This window comes from Engraulis encrasicolus, chromosome 16, assembly GCF_034702125.1.
Source record: "Engraulis encrasicolus isolate BLACKSEA-1 chromosome 16, IST_EnEncr_1.0, whole genome shotgun sequence".
Lineage (NCBI taxonomy): Eukaryota > Metazoa > Chordata > Actinopteri > Clupeiformes > Engraulidae > Engraulis > Engraulis encrasicolus.
Genome location: NC_085872.1, coordinates 6,627,406 through 6,644,686, shown reverse-complemented (window position 1 = coordinate 6,644,686; position 17,281 = coordinate 6,627,406). Strand labels below are relative to the sequence as shown.

Sequence of the window (17,281 nt, the reverse complement as noted above, 5' to 3'; positions counted from 1 at the left end):
CCTTCCCTCCATCTCTCCTCTTCTCTCCTCTCCTCCCCAGGCATGAAGGCCCCGTCGCGCATGGCTACGCAGGTGGAGAACGAGGAGGAGCAGCGGCGTAACCAGACGGAGGAGCAGAGCCAGAGCGGCCAGTGCTGCGCCTGCCCCAAGACCGAGAAGCAGCTCAAGAAGGAGGCAGAGGAGTCCGAGTACCGCAAGACCTTCGAGAACTACCTGCACAACGAGATCTTCATCCTCAGGTAACGCCAGACACTGACAGGGCCTTAAGGGCGGGTTATGCTTCCTACTTGTGCCACAGAGTGAGCTTGTCGCAGCCATGATGCAGTTAATTTTGGTTTATGCCCTGTTTTGAAGCACGGTCTGCGCAATGTCATTCCAGGCTCAAACTGCCTTCAATACAAAGAGTAACCTAAACGTGTCGGTTGTTTTTTTCGCTTCACAGACTCGACGACAATGAAAATGAAACATTACATCTTTATATCACGTGCATGTTTGATCGCACTGGCAGCCACCGTGGTAGTTTTGAACAAAGAAGTGGCTCATTTGTCGAGGACGAAGCGGAATGTTTCCTCGTCCTCGGAACCACTGTTCAACTGTCCAAATAACTTCAGCGTGGTAACTTGCAAGCGCACGTGTTGTCTTTGGTTCGTGTAAATAAATCAAACGACAAAGCACGAGCAACTTATTTAATGAAGAGCTCACAGTCCGTAGACCGACGAAGGTTAGAACAAGGAAGTAGCTTGTTCTCGACTCGAGGACAGAGCAGGCTGGTCGAGAGGACCAATCAGAGACCTATTTTCGCACTTCGCACCGTCGCTCCCTGCGTCGAGACACAATTTTGGGGAGGTGCCCCAGAGTACCTGCGTGATGGGGGGGGGCTTCACTCCGTTAACTGCGCGGCTCACTGCATCACGACGCAGGGACGCTGGACTGGAGGCATAAACCACCCTTTACGTTACGCTACATTACGTTACATTACAGGGTATTAGTTACAGACCCTGGAGCTGTGGGATTAGGTCTTCAACCTCAGGTAACGGCAGGCACTGGCAGAACGTTGTGTTCATTACACTACTTTGCGTTATGTTACACTACGTTGCTCGTTAGGTTAGACTTTGCCATGTGGGGTTAGGTGCCTTGCTCATGGGCACTTCAGGCCTTGATGGAGGTGTAGGGAGAGGTAAGGGTGGTATTTGAACTGGCAGTCCTGTGATCTTAAGACCACTGCCCTAACCACATGCTGTGCCATGTTTTTGACATGTAGTGGTGGCCCTACACTTCTTTTGACATGTAGGATGCAGCTAATCCTCCTCATCAGGTACTAATTCTGGCAGAACACTCAACATTTGTGGAAGGTGTGCACATGTATGTGGTGCCACAGTCTTTTTGACATGTAGAATCTATGCATCTAGTCTTCATCCTCTGGGACTGACAAGCAGCAGCCACAAGGACTTGATAGTCCAAGATAGGCACACACCACATGCGCCAGGCACATAAATCAGAAGTTGTAGAAGTTGCAAGCTCTCAATCCTTTTTATTTGTCACTGAAATTGCTGTAATTGCAGACATTGATGAATATATCTGTGTGTGTGTTGTCAACACTAGCACAGGTGCACACTTGTTTTTTTTTGCTGTGACATGTGGAATATCAATGAGATTTGAGGAACTAGACTGACGTCGTCATCACACGGAGAGACAATGGTATTGTTTTTTTGTCAAATTTTCACACTGGACAGTTGAAATCTTTTGCCTTTGTGGGGCAGCATGCATGTTAACCACTGTGCACCATGCACACTGACCCACACTACCCAAAGAGCATGCAGTCAATTGGACTGTGCTCGTATGCAGAGTCAAGATTGTGCCCCCTTGCCCTCTTTGGCTCAGTCAGCTTAGTCCAGCTCAGTTACTGTATGTCATTACCCACAGTTTAGCCTTCAACTACACTACAAGAACTGCCCTTTCATTCATAGACTTTAATCATTGCAGTGCTTGGTGCGTGTGCGCGCGTGTGTGTGTGTGTTTGTTGGTGTACATTCCATGCCATTGAGGGACATTTGGCTCGATGACAAGGAAAGGGCTGGGAGAGCGTTCGAAGTTGCTACAGTGTGTCAAACCTGTATGTTCAAGGTTCTTGAACACAACGTAGCCTCCTTTTATTCCGCATGTTTGTAGCCTTGGGTGCTTGTGCCTGTGTGTGTGTGTGTTTCTTAGACCGTGTCTGTGGCCTTCAGTCAGTGGCCCGTGTTGAGAGCAGGTGGCGTGATGTGAGGAATGTGGCTTGCCCACCCCCCCCTTCTGTCGTCACCATGCGCCCCGTTACCTCGACTACCTTCTTCACGTAGCCATAACACCTGCCGGAAGCATTGGCCCCACCTCCTGACAACGTGACCAAGTGCATCTTGGGTCACGACGAGACGGCAAATCAAAAACTTTCCGGCAGCACACTGTAAAATAAATAGGAGAAGACAAATACATATTTTTTGATGCATGTTTGCACATTGTGTCAAAAGGATAACACAAAAAGAGCCGTCAGGGTCAGTGTTGTCACCAGATGCTACTTTTCCTGTTTCAAATGCATTCAAGTGAATCAAAGGTGTCTGCCATCACATGCAAACCTCTAATATCATACAGAGGGTCTCGATCTTGGGGGTTTAAACACTGATTTCATGACATTACATTTAGCATAGACCAAAATTGGGAGTGGGGAACCTCTTTTGAAGTTTGGAAAGATTACAGAGAGCTGATGCCACTACGCCAGGCTTGCAGTGGCAATACAGTCTGTGAAGACTGTTGTTGACTTCATTAAATGCTGCACGCAATAAAAATAAAATAATGCTATGTTGTGGTATTAATTGCAGTATGCATGTATGTTATGGTCTACCGTCTCGCTGCCCCACAGTGGCAGAGCTCTTTCTCTTAAATGTTCACCACATACAGGGGCGTGTCAGTCGTGTTTGCCTACATACATACCAGTACATTTTAGTGAAACGAGTGAATATTTCAGTGCAGTGCGGTGTCAGTGCTGAGTGCAAGGCAGAATGTAGTGACTTGAAAATGACAGTTCAAAAGGATTCTTGAGGATCAAGAATTGTCCCTGCCGATACTTACTGCTTCTGATATAGCAGGACACATCTACTGTATGCATCTCAGGTTACGATTTCTCCACCATAAAATAAGTGTCCCCTTCAACAAAACATAGAGCAGATGCAGTGCAGAGAAGTTCTCTTGGCGCGGTTTTGGGAAGGGAGTTGAGAGAGAGTGGGGTTGTGCAAATCCACCGTGCTGAAGGCGTCCCTGGTGGTTTTATTTTGGACTAAAAAAAGCCTCTGGCCCTGGCTGCCTAGAAACACCCTGGCAGCCAGCCCAAACAACGTACTGGGTTTTGCGTCCCTCCGCCACAACTTGAGCTGAGAAGCATTCACCCCGTCTCTCATCTGTTGTGTGTAGAACCTAATGAAAAGGTCAACGTATGCAGGTCATGATGGTAAGTCTGCGGGAGTTCATACACACAGGCCTGTATGGTGTACGCCTTCTGCCATCTGGTGGCCAACTGGTGATATCACTTGTGGCCTGTGTTGAGATGCTGTTCTTTCTGTAGCTCAGTTGAAGTTGTGCTGTTGACTGAGTTTCATTACTTCCTCCCAAGGAAGTTGTATTTTACCATCATTGGTTGCTTTGTTTTCAGTTTCTGTTGTTAACAGTGTTAAATGTGTTCACTTATTAGCCTACCTAATTGAAAAAGTTGTGGAGACTATTTGAAATCATTTAATGTTTGAGGAGAAAAAAATCAGTCGAAGACAGTTTGCATAAGAAACTTCAAAATACAAACCATTCACCATTCATAATATCTGACATGATGCTGAAAGAGACATCAAAAACTTTGCCCCTCTCCTGGTACAATTTTGGGACTTAATCCCCCAACATGTACTTTCTGTCACTGTGCAATCTAGTGAATATAGTGAATGAACGTGAATACAGCCGTAGTTCATAGCCTGTTCCTTTTCATATTTTTGACATTGAATTTAGCAGATGCTTTTGTCCAGAGTTATTGAAAACTAACAGTGTTTGTGTGTGTGCGTGCATGCGTGTGTGCATGCGTGCGTGCGTGTTAAAGTGCTGTGCTAAGGGATGCAGTGATGACGGGTCCCTTCAAACTCCCAGTCTGGTGTACAGATCACTCGCCACACAGCTTAAGCCAAACATTGTCCCACTGAACCATAACTCACCTCGGGTTCTTTTAGCTTTTCTTGTCCTCAACGACTCAAATAGGCTGTGTTCTCGACTTACTTTGTACCACATTGCCCTGTTCTTGTTGTTCTGTTTTTCTTGTGTAGATTGTACGGTATGCCCTCTGTTGCACAGCTAAGATCACACGCTGGTGTTAGTTTAGTTCATCTCTCTGTACTCTGGCTAACATTTATTGTGTTGTCAGGAATGGTAAGTGTGTGCATTGTGTGTCATCCGTTATGATGACTGTATTTGCACTAACAAACAAACTTTTCCTCACTCTCTTCCACCTTCCATTCTCCTCTCCTCCCCCCACCCTTGTATTCGACAGGCCGTCCCGTCAGCGCCGGTCGCTAGGCAGCGTAGCGAACCGCTCCGTTATCGTGACGACCCCATCAAGCGCCCAGAGCCGGCCGCCGCCGCACGGCCCCGAGGAGGACCCCGAGCCCAATAGGCTGGAGCTCAAGGTCATCAACAAGGAGTCCACCGTCATCTCCAACCTGCGCCACTTCACCAGCTACCAGATCGAGATCCACGCCTGCAACCACGAGACCGACCCCTCGCGCTGCAGCATGGCCGCCTACGTCAGCGCACGCACCATGCCCGAGCGTACGTACTATAGCATCTACACACACACACACACATACACACACACACACACACACACACACCTACACGTGCACATACAAACACACACACCTACACGTGCACATACAAACACACACACACACACACCTACACGTGCACATACAAACACACACACACACACACCTACACGTGCACATACAAACACACACACACACACACACACACCTACACACACACACACACACACACACACACACACACACACACACACACACACACACACACACACACACACACACACACACACACAGACACACCAGAGCATAAGTACTAACAGCGAAGCTATGGCTATTATGCAACCATGTTCTTTTGGTGATAACTGGAAACATTTTGGTGCTGTTTCTTTCTACTTTTTATGGTGACATCCAAGCATGAGCGTACAATTACTGACCATTTTTTTACAAGCTACGATTAATATTACCAATTTTAAGTGGAAAAATGTATATAAAAAAAAATAGGTGGATAAGGAGGTTTGCGTTTTTGGGAGTTTTTACCTATTTATCCATACATTTGGAGGTGATTCAATTAAAAATATGCAAGTCTAGTATTCCTTTAATGTTTATCCTCTAGTATAAGCCCATAGCCATCTTCCTTGCATCTTATTTATACCCTTCATTGACTCCTTTACCTTAACTGGTCTTGAATACTTAAAACAGTGCTAATTGTTCCTTTTTAGAACTGTCTAAGTCGGACATAGCTTGCTGAGTACGAAGTTCCAACTTCCCCTTGCTTGTGTATTGCTTTCTAACGGCATAGAGCCACTGATTAAGCACCTATAAGAGGTTTTCAGTGTGGATAAGGTCAGGAGACTGAGATAGTTAATCCATGAATCACTTTCTCTTGAAGCGTTTGGGAGGTAAGAAGGATGTGCTGAACCTCGTACAGTGAGATGGAGCTTTATCACACATACACACATAACAAAACATAACATATAAACAGGTTCATTCAAACATAAATACATACATACATGCACAAATGCATGTGTTTTTATGTTACCCATACAAAAAAACCTCACAATGGATGTCCTTAGTGTTTTTGATCCACCCCTTCTCCAAAGCCTGTTGTTTTGCTGCGTTATTTTTGTTCCTTAAACCAATCAGCCTTGAGTACGGGACAGGAGTTCATAATGAGAAAAATAAATAACAGTACTACAGGAAATGAGGGGGCTTTTATCATGTAGGAGAGTAATCCACAGCTCAGTGGGGAAGAGGGCTAAAGCACTGTCAACACATCAATGAATGGAAAATGGCAGAAAATAGGCACACACTAATGCACCATCCACGGTCACCACGTCCCTCTGACTCATCCCATTTGCTTCTTTCTTTTCATTTAAATATTTATTATGCTTGTTGCTGGTATTGGTCAAACACAGTAACAAAATGATGAATTTGTATATGCTTTTATTATTATTTTTATAATTTTTTCGTTCTAATGTCCTTACTCTGTACCTCAATTTCTACCTCTTCGACTCTGGGGGTGCCCAAATGTTCAACTCAATTTTTCAAAAAAGAGGCCCTGCCATGGCCAACAGTTAGGGCACTCGTCTGCCATGCGACTGACCCGGGTTTGATTCCCGGCCCAGGTCCTTTGCCGACCCCTCCCCGTCTCTCTCCCAATTCGCTTCCTGTCCACCTCTCACACGATCCTATCAAATAAAGTCGAAAAAGACCCCCCCCCCCAAAAAAAAAGAGGCTGCATCTTGCATAAAGCGTTTTTTTTATTACACTCATCTTTAAACAAGCTCATCTTTTTATTGCCCTTGTCTTGAAACAGTGCGAGCGGATTACATTCCGGGTCCCATCGCCTTCGAGGTCACCGACTACACGGCACACATCAAGTGGAACGAACCTAAAGACCCCAACGGCATGATCATCCTCTACGAGGTCAGCTACAAGAGACTCGGAGACACTGAGGTATGTGTAAACTCCTGGCATCTTCACACAAACACAAGGAATGGAAAGAAATTATACAAGGTTGCACTACACGTGTGTAGCTAGTGTTAGTATTCTTCTCTAGCCACCTCAAGAAAAACATTTTGTTGCTTTTCATTTGAATATTGGGCGAAAGAGGTTGACTGTGCCCTCTCCTCCACCATGATTTACCCATAATGCAATAGGCCTCATAATGAGGGGGGTGGGGGTGGAGGGGGTGCTGGCTGCTGTCCTTGTTTGTTGGCGTGTTGTGTGTCTCAGCGCTCACCACTGGACTAATCGGTATTGCTCTGAGCAATACTCACTGCAGGGCGCCTGGCTCTCGGAACATTGGGAGTGTTTTTTTGGGCTTGTTTCCATGGATATGAGTACACACAGACAGAGTGGGAGTCATGTTATGGGGAAAAGCGCTTTTAAAATTAACAGGTTGAACATCAACAAACATCTCAGTTTAGATGATTTTGTTTTTTAAGTTTGTCTATTCTTAATTGGATTTAAAAACAACAACAACAAAAAACTATATACTACTAAAGCAACATAGTACTCATGCATAGTAGCAGTCCAATGAATCCAGGGTCTACTGAGAATGCTTTGTGCTTGTGACCTCTAGGGTACAGGGTATGTTTGGTCGTGAAAAATGTGGAAAACAAAAAAATCCATTATCAGACTGTGAGAAAGTTATGGAAAATAATAATTTGTTCAGAAGCTTTGTAAGAGTTAATTTTCTGCATGAAAACTGTGTGCCTGGGCCCACTGGTGCGTGAAAGTACTCCAAGTGGGCTGTGAAAAAAAATGCTGGAAATCGAAATAAATAATATTTGTTTGTGTGTGTGTGTGTGTGTGTCGGTGTGTGTGTGTGGGGTGGGGGGTGCTGTTGTCTTTGAGTTGTTTGGGTCAGAGGTGATCTGCAAACATTTGTGAGAGGGCCCCAAGTTGGAAAAGATTGGGAGCCCCTCAATTAAGGCGTGCTCAATTTACACAAATCTGCCTCGAAATAGACAGATGGGTATTGTCTCTGTGTTTACAGTCAGAGATAAGATTGACAATTGCAACTCTGTACGTGTGTGGCACAACCCAACGTCAAAATTGGATGAGTGTAGTTTTAGCCTATAGTTTGAGCCTGGCTTTGGAGTATTGACAATATTGTGTGTGCCTGTGCCCGCGTGCTGTTGCAGGAGCTGCTGCAGTGTGTGTCCAGACAGAGCTACAAGACGGACGGCGGCTGCAAGCTCCGAGTGGTGCACCCTGGGAACTATACGGTGCGGATCCGACCCACCTCCCTTGCCGGCAACGGCTCCTGGACTGAGCCCACGCACTTCTTCGTGCAAGACCGTAAGCATCAACCTGACTTCTACTCTGCACACTGTTGGGTTGGGGCGTACACATGCATGCTGAGAGCGGGCTGTTTTGCCTTATTAGTAGCAGTAGTAGTAGTATTACTATTATTGTTATTATTGCAAATATGTGTTTGTAGAAGTGTGAGTGTGTGTGGTACTGGTACCTGGTAGGTAGTGTGAGTGGTGTCTCTGCCCCAGAGTGCAGTGTGGTGCTCTCCCTCAGAGCTCCACAGGAGGGCAGAGCAGCGCCTCATCACAGAGCCCCAATTATACACTATATGACTCCCTCCTTAAACCCTGACACACGGTCCTGCCGTGGCCGAACAGTAGGGCACTCGTCTGCCATGCGGCGGACCCAGGTTCGATTCCCGGCCTGGGTCCTTTGCCGGCCCTTCCCCGTCTCTCTCTCACCACTCGCTTCCTGTCACCACCTTCACTGTCCTATCATTCAAAAAAATTAAAAAGTCAAAATATATATATATACATTTAAAAAAAAAAAAACCCTGACCCACTTGATTTCCAAAACATCCTCCCACTCTATTTGTTTGAAGATGGGCCTTTTTCATGTTACGCCAGGCATCTTTGATTCAATAGAGGACTGTTGGCCACTGTGTTGTAGAGAACTGCACTGACCACTTAATCAAACTTGACATATTTACACCTTTTGTGTGCGTGTCTGTTTGCTGACAGGAGTGGACCCGACCAGTATGCTGAAGATTGTCATCGGACCCGTCATCTGCATCTGCCTTCTGTTTGTAGTGATGTGTGTTGGCTTCGTCGTTTTCAAGAAAAAGTAAGTTGCATTCGCCTGTTCTTAAATTCATGAATGTTTATATACATTTATTTTATATCACTATTGGCATTGTGGTGTTCCCCACCTTTTCTTAGAGAGATTTTCTTCAGGAGGACTTTTAGTTTGAATCTGATCTTCTGCATTCATATGTTTGTGGTACATTGTTGACTGCGGTGGATGTCATGGTGGTGTTGGTGCTGCTGTACCTGGTGTGCCTGTTATCGCGGTACTGATACTGTGTGTGTGTGTGTGTGTGTGTGTGTGTGTGTGTGTGTGTGTGTGTGTGTGTGTGTGTGTGTGTACTCAAAAGGCAAACGGAGGGTCCCACTGGACGCCTGTACACGTCGCCCAACCCAGAGTACCTCAGCCCAGACGAAGGTGAGATACTTTCTCATTTATCACCAGCCAGCCAATCACAGCCTAATCGCATATTGACGAACCAGAGCAACTTCACATGTTGCGAACTTGTGGCCTCACTTGTTATTTTTACACAGGCACAGACTTAAACACATACGCAACCATGGCGCGCGCGCACACACGCACACACACACACACACACACACACACACACACACACACACGCCGAAGCAGTGAGAGGCTGTGTAAATAGCATACGACTTCCAACATCCATCATCTGCTGTTGTCCAATTCGTTCCAGATCAAGAAAGAGGGAGCTGATTTAACCTGGTCTCGTACCTTTTACCTGCCTCCCAGTCTGTGTGTGCTGTATATTGTATTATAATTGTATTGTATTTTATGCATTGTGCAATTGTGTTTTATGACAACGTATGTATTCTATGATTGTAAGTCGCTTAAGATAAAAGCATCTGACAAAGGTAATGTAATCAGGGCTCTAAATTAACACTAGCCAACCGGGCAAATGCTGGCCAAAATTTATTTTGGCTGGTAGAAAGCAAAACTTAACATAACACCCACTAACATGTACTAGCCAAAGTGGCTGGTGATATAAAGAAGTTCATTTATAGCCCTGATTGTATGTATTGTGCTGTTGGTATGGCTTATGCCCTCGCTTGTAAGTCGTGTTGGATAAAAGCCTCTCCCAAATGTAATGTAATGTAACGTAATGCGTTTGTGTGTTTAGTGTATGAGCCGGATGACTGGGAGGTTCCACGTGACAAGATCAACCTGCTTCGGGAGCTTGGGCAGGGCTCGTTCGGAATGGTGTACGAGGGTATCGCCAAGGACATCGTGAAGGGCGAGTCGCAGACGCGTGTGGCGGTGAAGACGGTGAACGAGTCGGCCAGCCTGAGGGAACGCATCGAGTTCCTCAACGAGGCTTCCGTCATGAAGGCCTTCACCTGCCACCACGTGGTACGCAGCAGCAGTAATATTATGAATGTTATTATTTAATAACAATAACAATGGTGGTAATACTAGTGATAATAAAAGCCTTATGTTGCCACCATGTGGTACGCAGCAACGGTAATATTAATATAAAAATACCCTAAGAAGAAGAATAATTATAACAATGATAATAATAATACGCAATAGTAGCAATATTATTTCTTGTTATACAATAATAATAGCAACATTAGTATTAACATTAGTAATAATGATGATGATACTAATAATCATAGTAAGCAATGTCAATAATGGCAAGTAATAATTGTAAATAATCATAACGTGTGGTTGCGTGCGTGTGTGTGCGTGCGCGCGCGTGTGTGTGTATGTTCGTGGGGGGGGGAGTGTGTCAGTTCGTAGTAATACTACCAACAATAATAGTGACTTTAATGAATTTCTAAATCTTTAGCAGAAATTGCTGTTGAAAAGCACTGAATGGGGTGGAAGTTCACGTGTAGTTGTTACTGGTAGGTTATATAAGTCTTTAAAAGTCATTCAGCAAGTCGAACGGTCCCCTGCACAGGCTGACGTGTAGTAGGGTGTATCCCCAGCAGACCACAGCCAATGCAATAAAGGTCAACTCTAAATTCATAAGCCAGAGGATTTATTTAGATACACACACACACACACACACACACACACACACACACACACACACACACACACACCATGACATACAGTAGCAGCAACCAGGGCAAGAGTTAACCACAATCTCCACTGCCCTACCTGGACAGATGTTGAACCTCAAGACTTTTATCATACAGTTCTTTGTACAATGAAACTAAATGGCAAGGCCACAAACAGTGCAAAGATGACACTAAACTATGCGTCAAAGTTTTTTTATACATACAAATAAAGTGTACATAGATATACAAACGAAATGCATAACAAGCATTACAGAGTATTTCAATTGTGTTTCACCAGACAGCAAGATTGATGATCCACAGTCAAGGTATTAATTGTGTTGTGTTCAACCTCCCAACGTCTCTTGTGTGCAGGTGAGGCTTCTTGGTGTGGTATCCAAGGGACAGCCCACCCTGGTTGTCATGGAGCTGATGACGCATGGCGACCTGAAGAGCTTCCTGCGCTCCCTGCGCCCCGACGCGGAGGTACACTACACTCACCTGACATGATTTGAACCCTCAGCTGAATGGCAGACTGTTCTGATCTTGTTGTAGTTTAAACAATTGTACTTCATTTGTGTGTGTGTGTGTGTGTGTGTGTGTGTGTGTGTGTGTGTGTGTGTGTGTGTGTGTGTGTGTGTGTGTGTGTGTGTGTGTGTGTGTGTGTGTGTGTGTGTGTGTGTGCGCGTGCGCGCGCGTGTGCGCGTGCGTGTGCTTGTAAGAGAGAGAGATATTTGAAGAAGATGCTGTGTTTAGCCATAAGAACTCTTTGATGTGGTCAACGAGTGTAGCTGTCAGTTCCCAGAGTCACGTCTGAGTAACTTTGCAATAGCTAAATTTGTGTCTGGTCAATTTCAAACTGTGATCCCAAACGGAGAAGTAAATGTGTATCTGTCTACTTTTCTTGAAGAAAAGTCGCACACTCGACTGCAAAGCTTGTATTTTTTTTTCAGTGGGGCACACTGAAAAAGGCGCACAGACGTTTCGGCCTGAGCCTTCTTCTGCGTAGACCTTTTGTGAAAAGAAACAAACAAAAAAAACAAAGTTGAGCACACTTTGTAAAACAAAACTATCTGTCTGCCTCCTCCCGTCAGAACAACCCCGGTCGTCTTCCTCCAACCCTGTAATGTTGCAATGGCTTAATTTGTGTCTGTGTGTATGATCAATTTTAAATTTTGTTCACGTAAATATGTATGTTTCTGCCTCGGCTTGTCAGAACAACCCTGGGCGTCCTCCCCCGACCCTGAAGGAGATGATCCAGATGGCGGCTGAGATTGCGGACGGCATGGCCTACCTCAACGCCAAGAAGTTCGTACACAGAGACCTGGCCGCCAGGAACTGCATGGTGGCAGAGGACCTGACCGTCAAGATAGGAGGTGAGGAACACACACACACACACACACACACACACACGCATACGCACACACACGGTCTCACAAAGAGAACAGGACTATTCAAAGAAAAAACTTCAGAAGATTTCATGTGGATGGTCTTGTGCAAGACAAATACTGGTTGTAATGTAATCCCTATGTGGCTGTACTCTGACATGAGACAATATCGGCTTATCCCTTAGTTGCACGCAAAGCAATATGCACATTAAAATACACACCCCACAGTTACTCAATAAAGAGTTCATGACACATTCCTTCAGTTGACACGCTCACATAATCAAAGGCGGTTATGTTGACATTTCAACATGAACTGTACGTGTTAATCTGGTGTCTGTGATTAATAATTAAGCATCTAGGCCCTACCGTGGCACTAACGGTAGAGCACTCGTCTTAACGCGGCTGACCCGGGTTAGATTCCGGCTCGGGTCCTTTGCCGACCCTCCCCTGTCTCTCCCAACTTGCTTCCTGTCACTATCTTCACTGCACTATCTCGGGTTTTTTTAGGCTTGAAAAGCCCCCCTCCCCCTTTAAGCATCTAATTGTGTCACTGCCCTGAAGAAGGCACTCATGCCGCTACGTGTGGGCCTTTTTAGATATGTCCATAGTAGGACTTGTCCTAAATGATAAAGACATTTTAATTTGGAGTGCCTTAGTCAGAGAATTTTCTCTCATTTTTTGCCATCATTGTGTCCTTGTCAGATTTCGGCATGACGAGGGATATCTACGAGACGGATTACTACAGGAAGGGAGGGAAGGGGCTGCTGCCGGTCAGGTGGATGGCCCCCGAGTCGCTTAAGGACGGGGTCTTCACCGCCCACTCAGATTGCTGGTGAGTAGAGTACACAGGCATGCACACACTCACACTCACACTCACACACACTCACACTCACACACACACACACACACACACACACACACACACACACACACACACACACACACACACACACACACACACACACACACACACACAAGCACATATATGTGCACACACACACACACACACACACACACACACACACACACACACACACACACACACATACAAGTGCTGTTCTGTGTTTCATTGTGTGGAAAAGATTTAGAGGAACATTTAACAAATAACACATTATTTAGTGAATATTCAAAATCACATGCACAGTAACTGTAGCAGTGTTCATTCAGCACAGGGAGTAGTAGGGCCTACACCATGGGTGTTAAATTCCACTAAGTGTTGAATTAACACTGCAACAAATACTCATGAGTGCATGCAGGAGTTGTATGGTTTTGGGCAGCTGTGGTGGCCTACTGATTAGGGAGGTGGTCTTGAGATGAGCCACCTCCATCCATGGCCGAAGTGCCCATGAGCAAGGCACCTCCCTAGGCAGCCCCACATTGGAAAGGGAAAGAAAGGTGAAGGCCCAGCTGGGAAACACCAACTTTCATTGTCATAGTGACACAGCACACGAGTGCACACTGCACTCAACGAAATTGTATTAATGCCTCATCCGTGCAAAAGGGCAGCCCCCAATGGCGCCCCAAGGGAGCAGTGCAGTGTGACTGTACCATGCTCAGGGTACCTCAGTCGTTGAGGAGGATAGTGGAAAACACTGGTTGATTACTTTTACCAGTACCCTGTAAATATCTGTAAATCACTTTGGACAATAGCGTGAGCTTAGTGTAATGTAATGTTTTCTAAGGCTCTAAATTAAAACTTTTTTCATTACCAGCTGAAATGGCTAGTAGATGTTAATCTTAATAGCCAAGCACTCACTAATGGGTCATAGTGACTAATAAGTTCTCTTTTCTACCAGCCAAATTTCACCAGCATTTGTCCGGTTGGCGAGTGTTCATTTAGAGCCCTGATGTTTGCTATGCGCGTGTCCTCCATACCTAACCCATGCTGGCTGATTGCCGCCCCCTGCAGGTCGTTTGGTGTGGTGCTGTGGGAGATCAGCACCCTGGCGGAGCAGCCCTACCAGGGCCTGTCCAACGAGCAGGTGCTCAAGTTCGTCATGGAGGGGGGATACCTGGATCGCCCAGAGAACTGTCCAGACCGCCTGTAAGTATGGTCTCAGTCTCACTGTGTGTTGGAAGAAGTAGCGCTTTTGGAGAAGTGTTTCATGTTATGTACTATGCATTATTATTTTGCCCTGTTTTTAGACCAAGGTAAAATCTAATGTTTTGTATTTGCATCACACAATGGAGTAAATGGTTAGAAACGTGTCACAAGTATGTCATGATAGTACAGGGCAACTCACCTCCTCTTTTGTTCTCTCCCCTTTGTTCTCCTTTCCTCTCCTCTCATCTCCTCCTCTTTTCCTATGTCCTCCCCTCTCCTCCCTTCTCCTCTCCTCTCCCCTGTCCTCTCCTCTTCTTTCTTCTCCCTTCCCTTCAACTCATCTCATCTCATCTCATCTCATCTCATCTCATCTCATCTCATCTCATCTCATCTCATCTCCTCTCCTCTCCTCTCCTCTCCTCTCCTCTCCTCTCCCCTCCTCTCCCCTCCCCTCCCCTCCTCTCCTCTCCTCTCCTCTCCTCTCCTCTCCTCTCCCCTCCCCTCCCCTCCTCCTGTGTCCTCTCCGCTCCACAGGCACAGCCTGATGCAGATGTGCTGGCACTACAACCCGAAGATGCGGCCGCCCTTCCAGGAGGTGATCGAGATGATTCGGGAGGACCTGCACCCTTCCTTCCAGGAGATGTCCTTCTACTACAGCGAGGAGAACAAGCCGCCGGAGACCGAGGACTTCGACTTGGACCTGGAGAACATGGAGAGCATCCCGCTGGACCCGTCGTCGTACTCGCAGCGCGAGTCCAGCCTGGCGGGGGACGAGGGCTCGTCAGTGGGCCTGCGGGGGAGCTACGAGGAGCACGTGCCCTACACGCACATGAACGGCGGCAAAAAGAATGGACGCATACTCTCCCTGCCACGCTCCAGCCCTTCCTAATACACACCTACCTTCCTACCTCCATTGCCCTAGCCCTGGCCCTGATCTTGCCTTTGCCCCCATCCCCTCCCCTCCCCCCCAAAAAACACCCCGCCACACTTTTTGACTGTCCCACTACCCCAACAGAGAAATTACACAGCTTCGTCTATATATTATATATATATTATGGTTTTTCTTTTTGTTTTTTTTCTTCATTTCATAGATTTTCCTTTTTATCACGCTCTACAGTGGCCCTTAAGAAAAAATCAGACGATCTCAGGACTTTTTTTTTCCTCCTCTTCTTCTATTCTCTCTGCTGCCACACTATGTCAGCGGAGGGGATTTCTGCCCGGTTTTGTATTTTAGCTAAAAGACAAAAACATTTTCGCCTCTCACCTGACTGTATTTTGTTTTTATTTTTTATTTTTTTTTATAAAGAAAAAAAGAAATTATTGCCAAGTTTCCAGGACTGGTCAAATGGAACAAACTGTGAAATGAACCTCATTTTGACTAAACCAAAAAGGCTGCTTTACTTTATCCTTACACAGACTGTCACCCATGGCAACAGTCCCCCTCACACACATACACGTACATTCACACACACACACACACACACACACCCCGCACATATCCAGTGCAACCCCCTCCCTCGCTGGGTTCCTCTCCAGGCGCTGAAGTGGCCTTAACGTATCGGTGGCCTACGAACTTAACAGAACAGTGAAAGGTGTGTGATGTGAGTGTGTCTTGTGCTCTCTGTCTTCAAGATGTCAGTGGCAAATAAAAGCATGAGATTTCTGGGAACTGTGGGGGGAGGTGGTCCTGCTCTGCCCATCCACGAACAAAACTCTTGGCTGAGGAGCCGTGCGGATGAGAGTGCTAGGAGCCACCTGCTCCCCCTCCTCTGTTGTCATGACAACCCCCTTCCCCTCAGTATTCCAAACAGTCACAGAGAATGAACAGTTGTCTGTTATTTTAGGGACATTGCTTTTAATTTATTTGCGTTTTCTTTTCTTTTTATTTTGTTTCTTTTTCCTCTTGTGTTCTTACATTACAGCTGAAGGATATTTAAACTGTTTTCAAGACATTTGACCGGGGTTCCTCAGATTGACCAATAGCTGCTGCTTTGTTATATATTAGTGGGGATAGAAGATGAAAAGTATATATAAATATTATATTGATGTTTTTGTACATAGTGATATGTTGTCATTGAAAAAAGAGGTTGTTGCTGTTTGTAGAGATGCTTTTACGTTTGTCTCTAATCTTTATTTTTTCTAATCCAACAACAATCCTACTAATCATCCTCTGAATCTCTCATCTGCCAATCGCACCAATTGCTCGTTTTCTTTTACATTTTATGTTTGTTTTTTTTTCTTTCTCTCTTTCTTTTGTTTTTGTATCAGACACAGGAGGAGTATTTTAGTTGCCTTTGGCTTCAGATGTCAGCCCTTGATATCATTTTGAAAACACTGCTGTAAATAAAACCAGGAGGACAGCAGGCGGTGCGTTCGACAAGAGCCCCTGGGCATGGTTGTCATTTCTTTGTGTGGGATAGAGCACTCGCACAAGCTTGACCGTGGGTCTCCGTTGTCTGTTCGTTTTTGTTGGCATCACTGTCGAAAGAAAAAATGTGTATGTCCACACACACACAGGTGTATCCTTAAGAAAAACAGACACTACATTTTCAGAACCCAGGATGAGTTCAGCCAGCCTGAAAGTAATGAAGGAATGTCCACCGAAGGGGACAAGAGGTATTTTGTTAAAAGGAAAGATACTTATTTTTACACTTTGATTCTCATCGCAAGTAGATAAGCTGGAATGTCAGTTCATGTAAAAGACAGAGAAAGAACTGGTATGGACTAAGATTTATTTTTTCGTAAAAAAAAAGAAAAGAAAATATATTATAAATAAAAAAATGTCTGTGTACATGAATGCATTACTCAGGAACAGTTACCCAGCAGAGGTGTTTGTGTCTAAAAAAAAAAGGAAAAAAAAGAAAAGGAAGAAGAAAGAAGGTCCCGAACCCAAAGGAGAAGGGACCAACCGTGGACTGAGGCTGGCTCTTC

At 45.4% G+C, this 17,281-nt stretch overlaps 1 protein-coding gene across 2 annotated transcripts in view; it reads left to right on the top strand.

The window, feature by feature from the left end:
* The window catches only part of insra (insulin receptor a), a 79,463-nt gene extending 62,731 nt beyond the window's left edge, over nt 1–16,732 (top strand). Inside the window, exons 10-21 of one of the 2 annotated variants that reach the window (XM_063218454.1) lie at nt 41–239; nt 4,556–4,833; nt 6,646–6,785; nt 7,979–8,135; nt 8,831–8,933; nt 9,244–9,311; nt 10,036–10,265; nt 11,294–11,404; nt 12,135–12,294; nt 13,009–13,138; nt 14,216–14,350; nt 14,885–16,732. In XM_063218454.1, the coding sequence (XP_063074524.1) occupies nt 41–239; nt 4,556–4,833; nt 6,646–6,785; nt 7,979–8,135; nt 8,831–8,933; nt 9,244–9,311; nt 10,036–10,265; nt 11,294–11,404; nt 12,135–12,294; nt 13,009–13,138; nt 14,216–14,350; nt 14,885–15,239 (2,066 nt within the window). In that variant the 3' untranslated portion in view covers nt 15,240–16,732. Of the gene's footprint in view, nt 1–40; nt 240–4,555; nt 4,834–6,645; nt 6,786–7,978; nt 8,136–8,830; nt 8,934–9,243; nt 9,312–10,035; nt 10,266–11,293; nt 11,405–12,012; nt 12,102–12,134; nt 12,295–13,008; nt 13,139–14,215; nt 14,351–14,884 lie in introns of those variants that run through there. The other variant, XM_063218455.1, reaches the window with a different exon arrangement.
* Nucleotides 16,733–17,281: the final 549 nt, after the last annotated feature.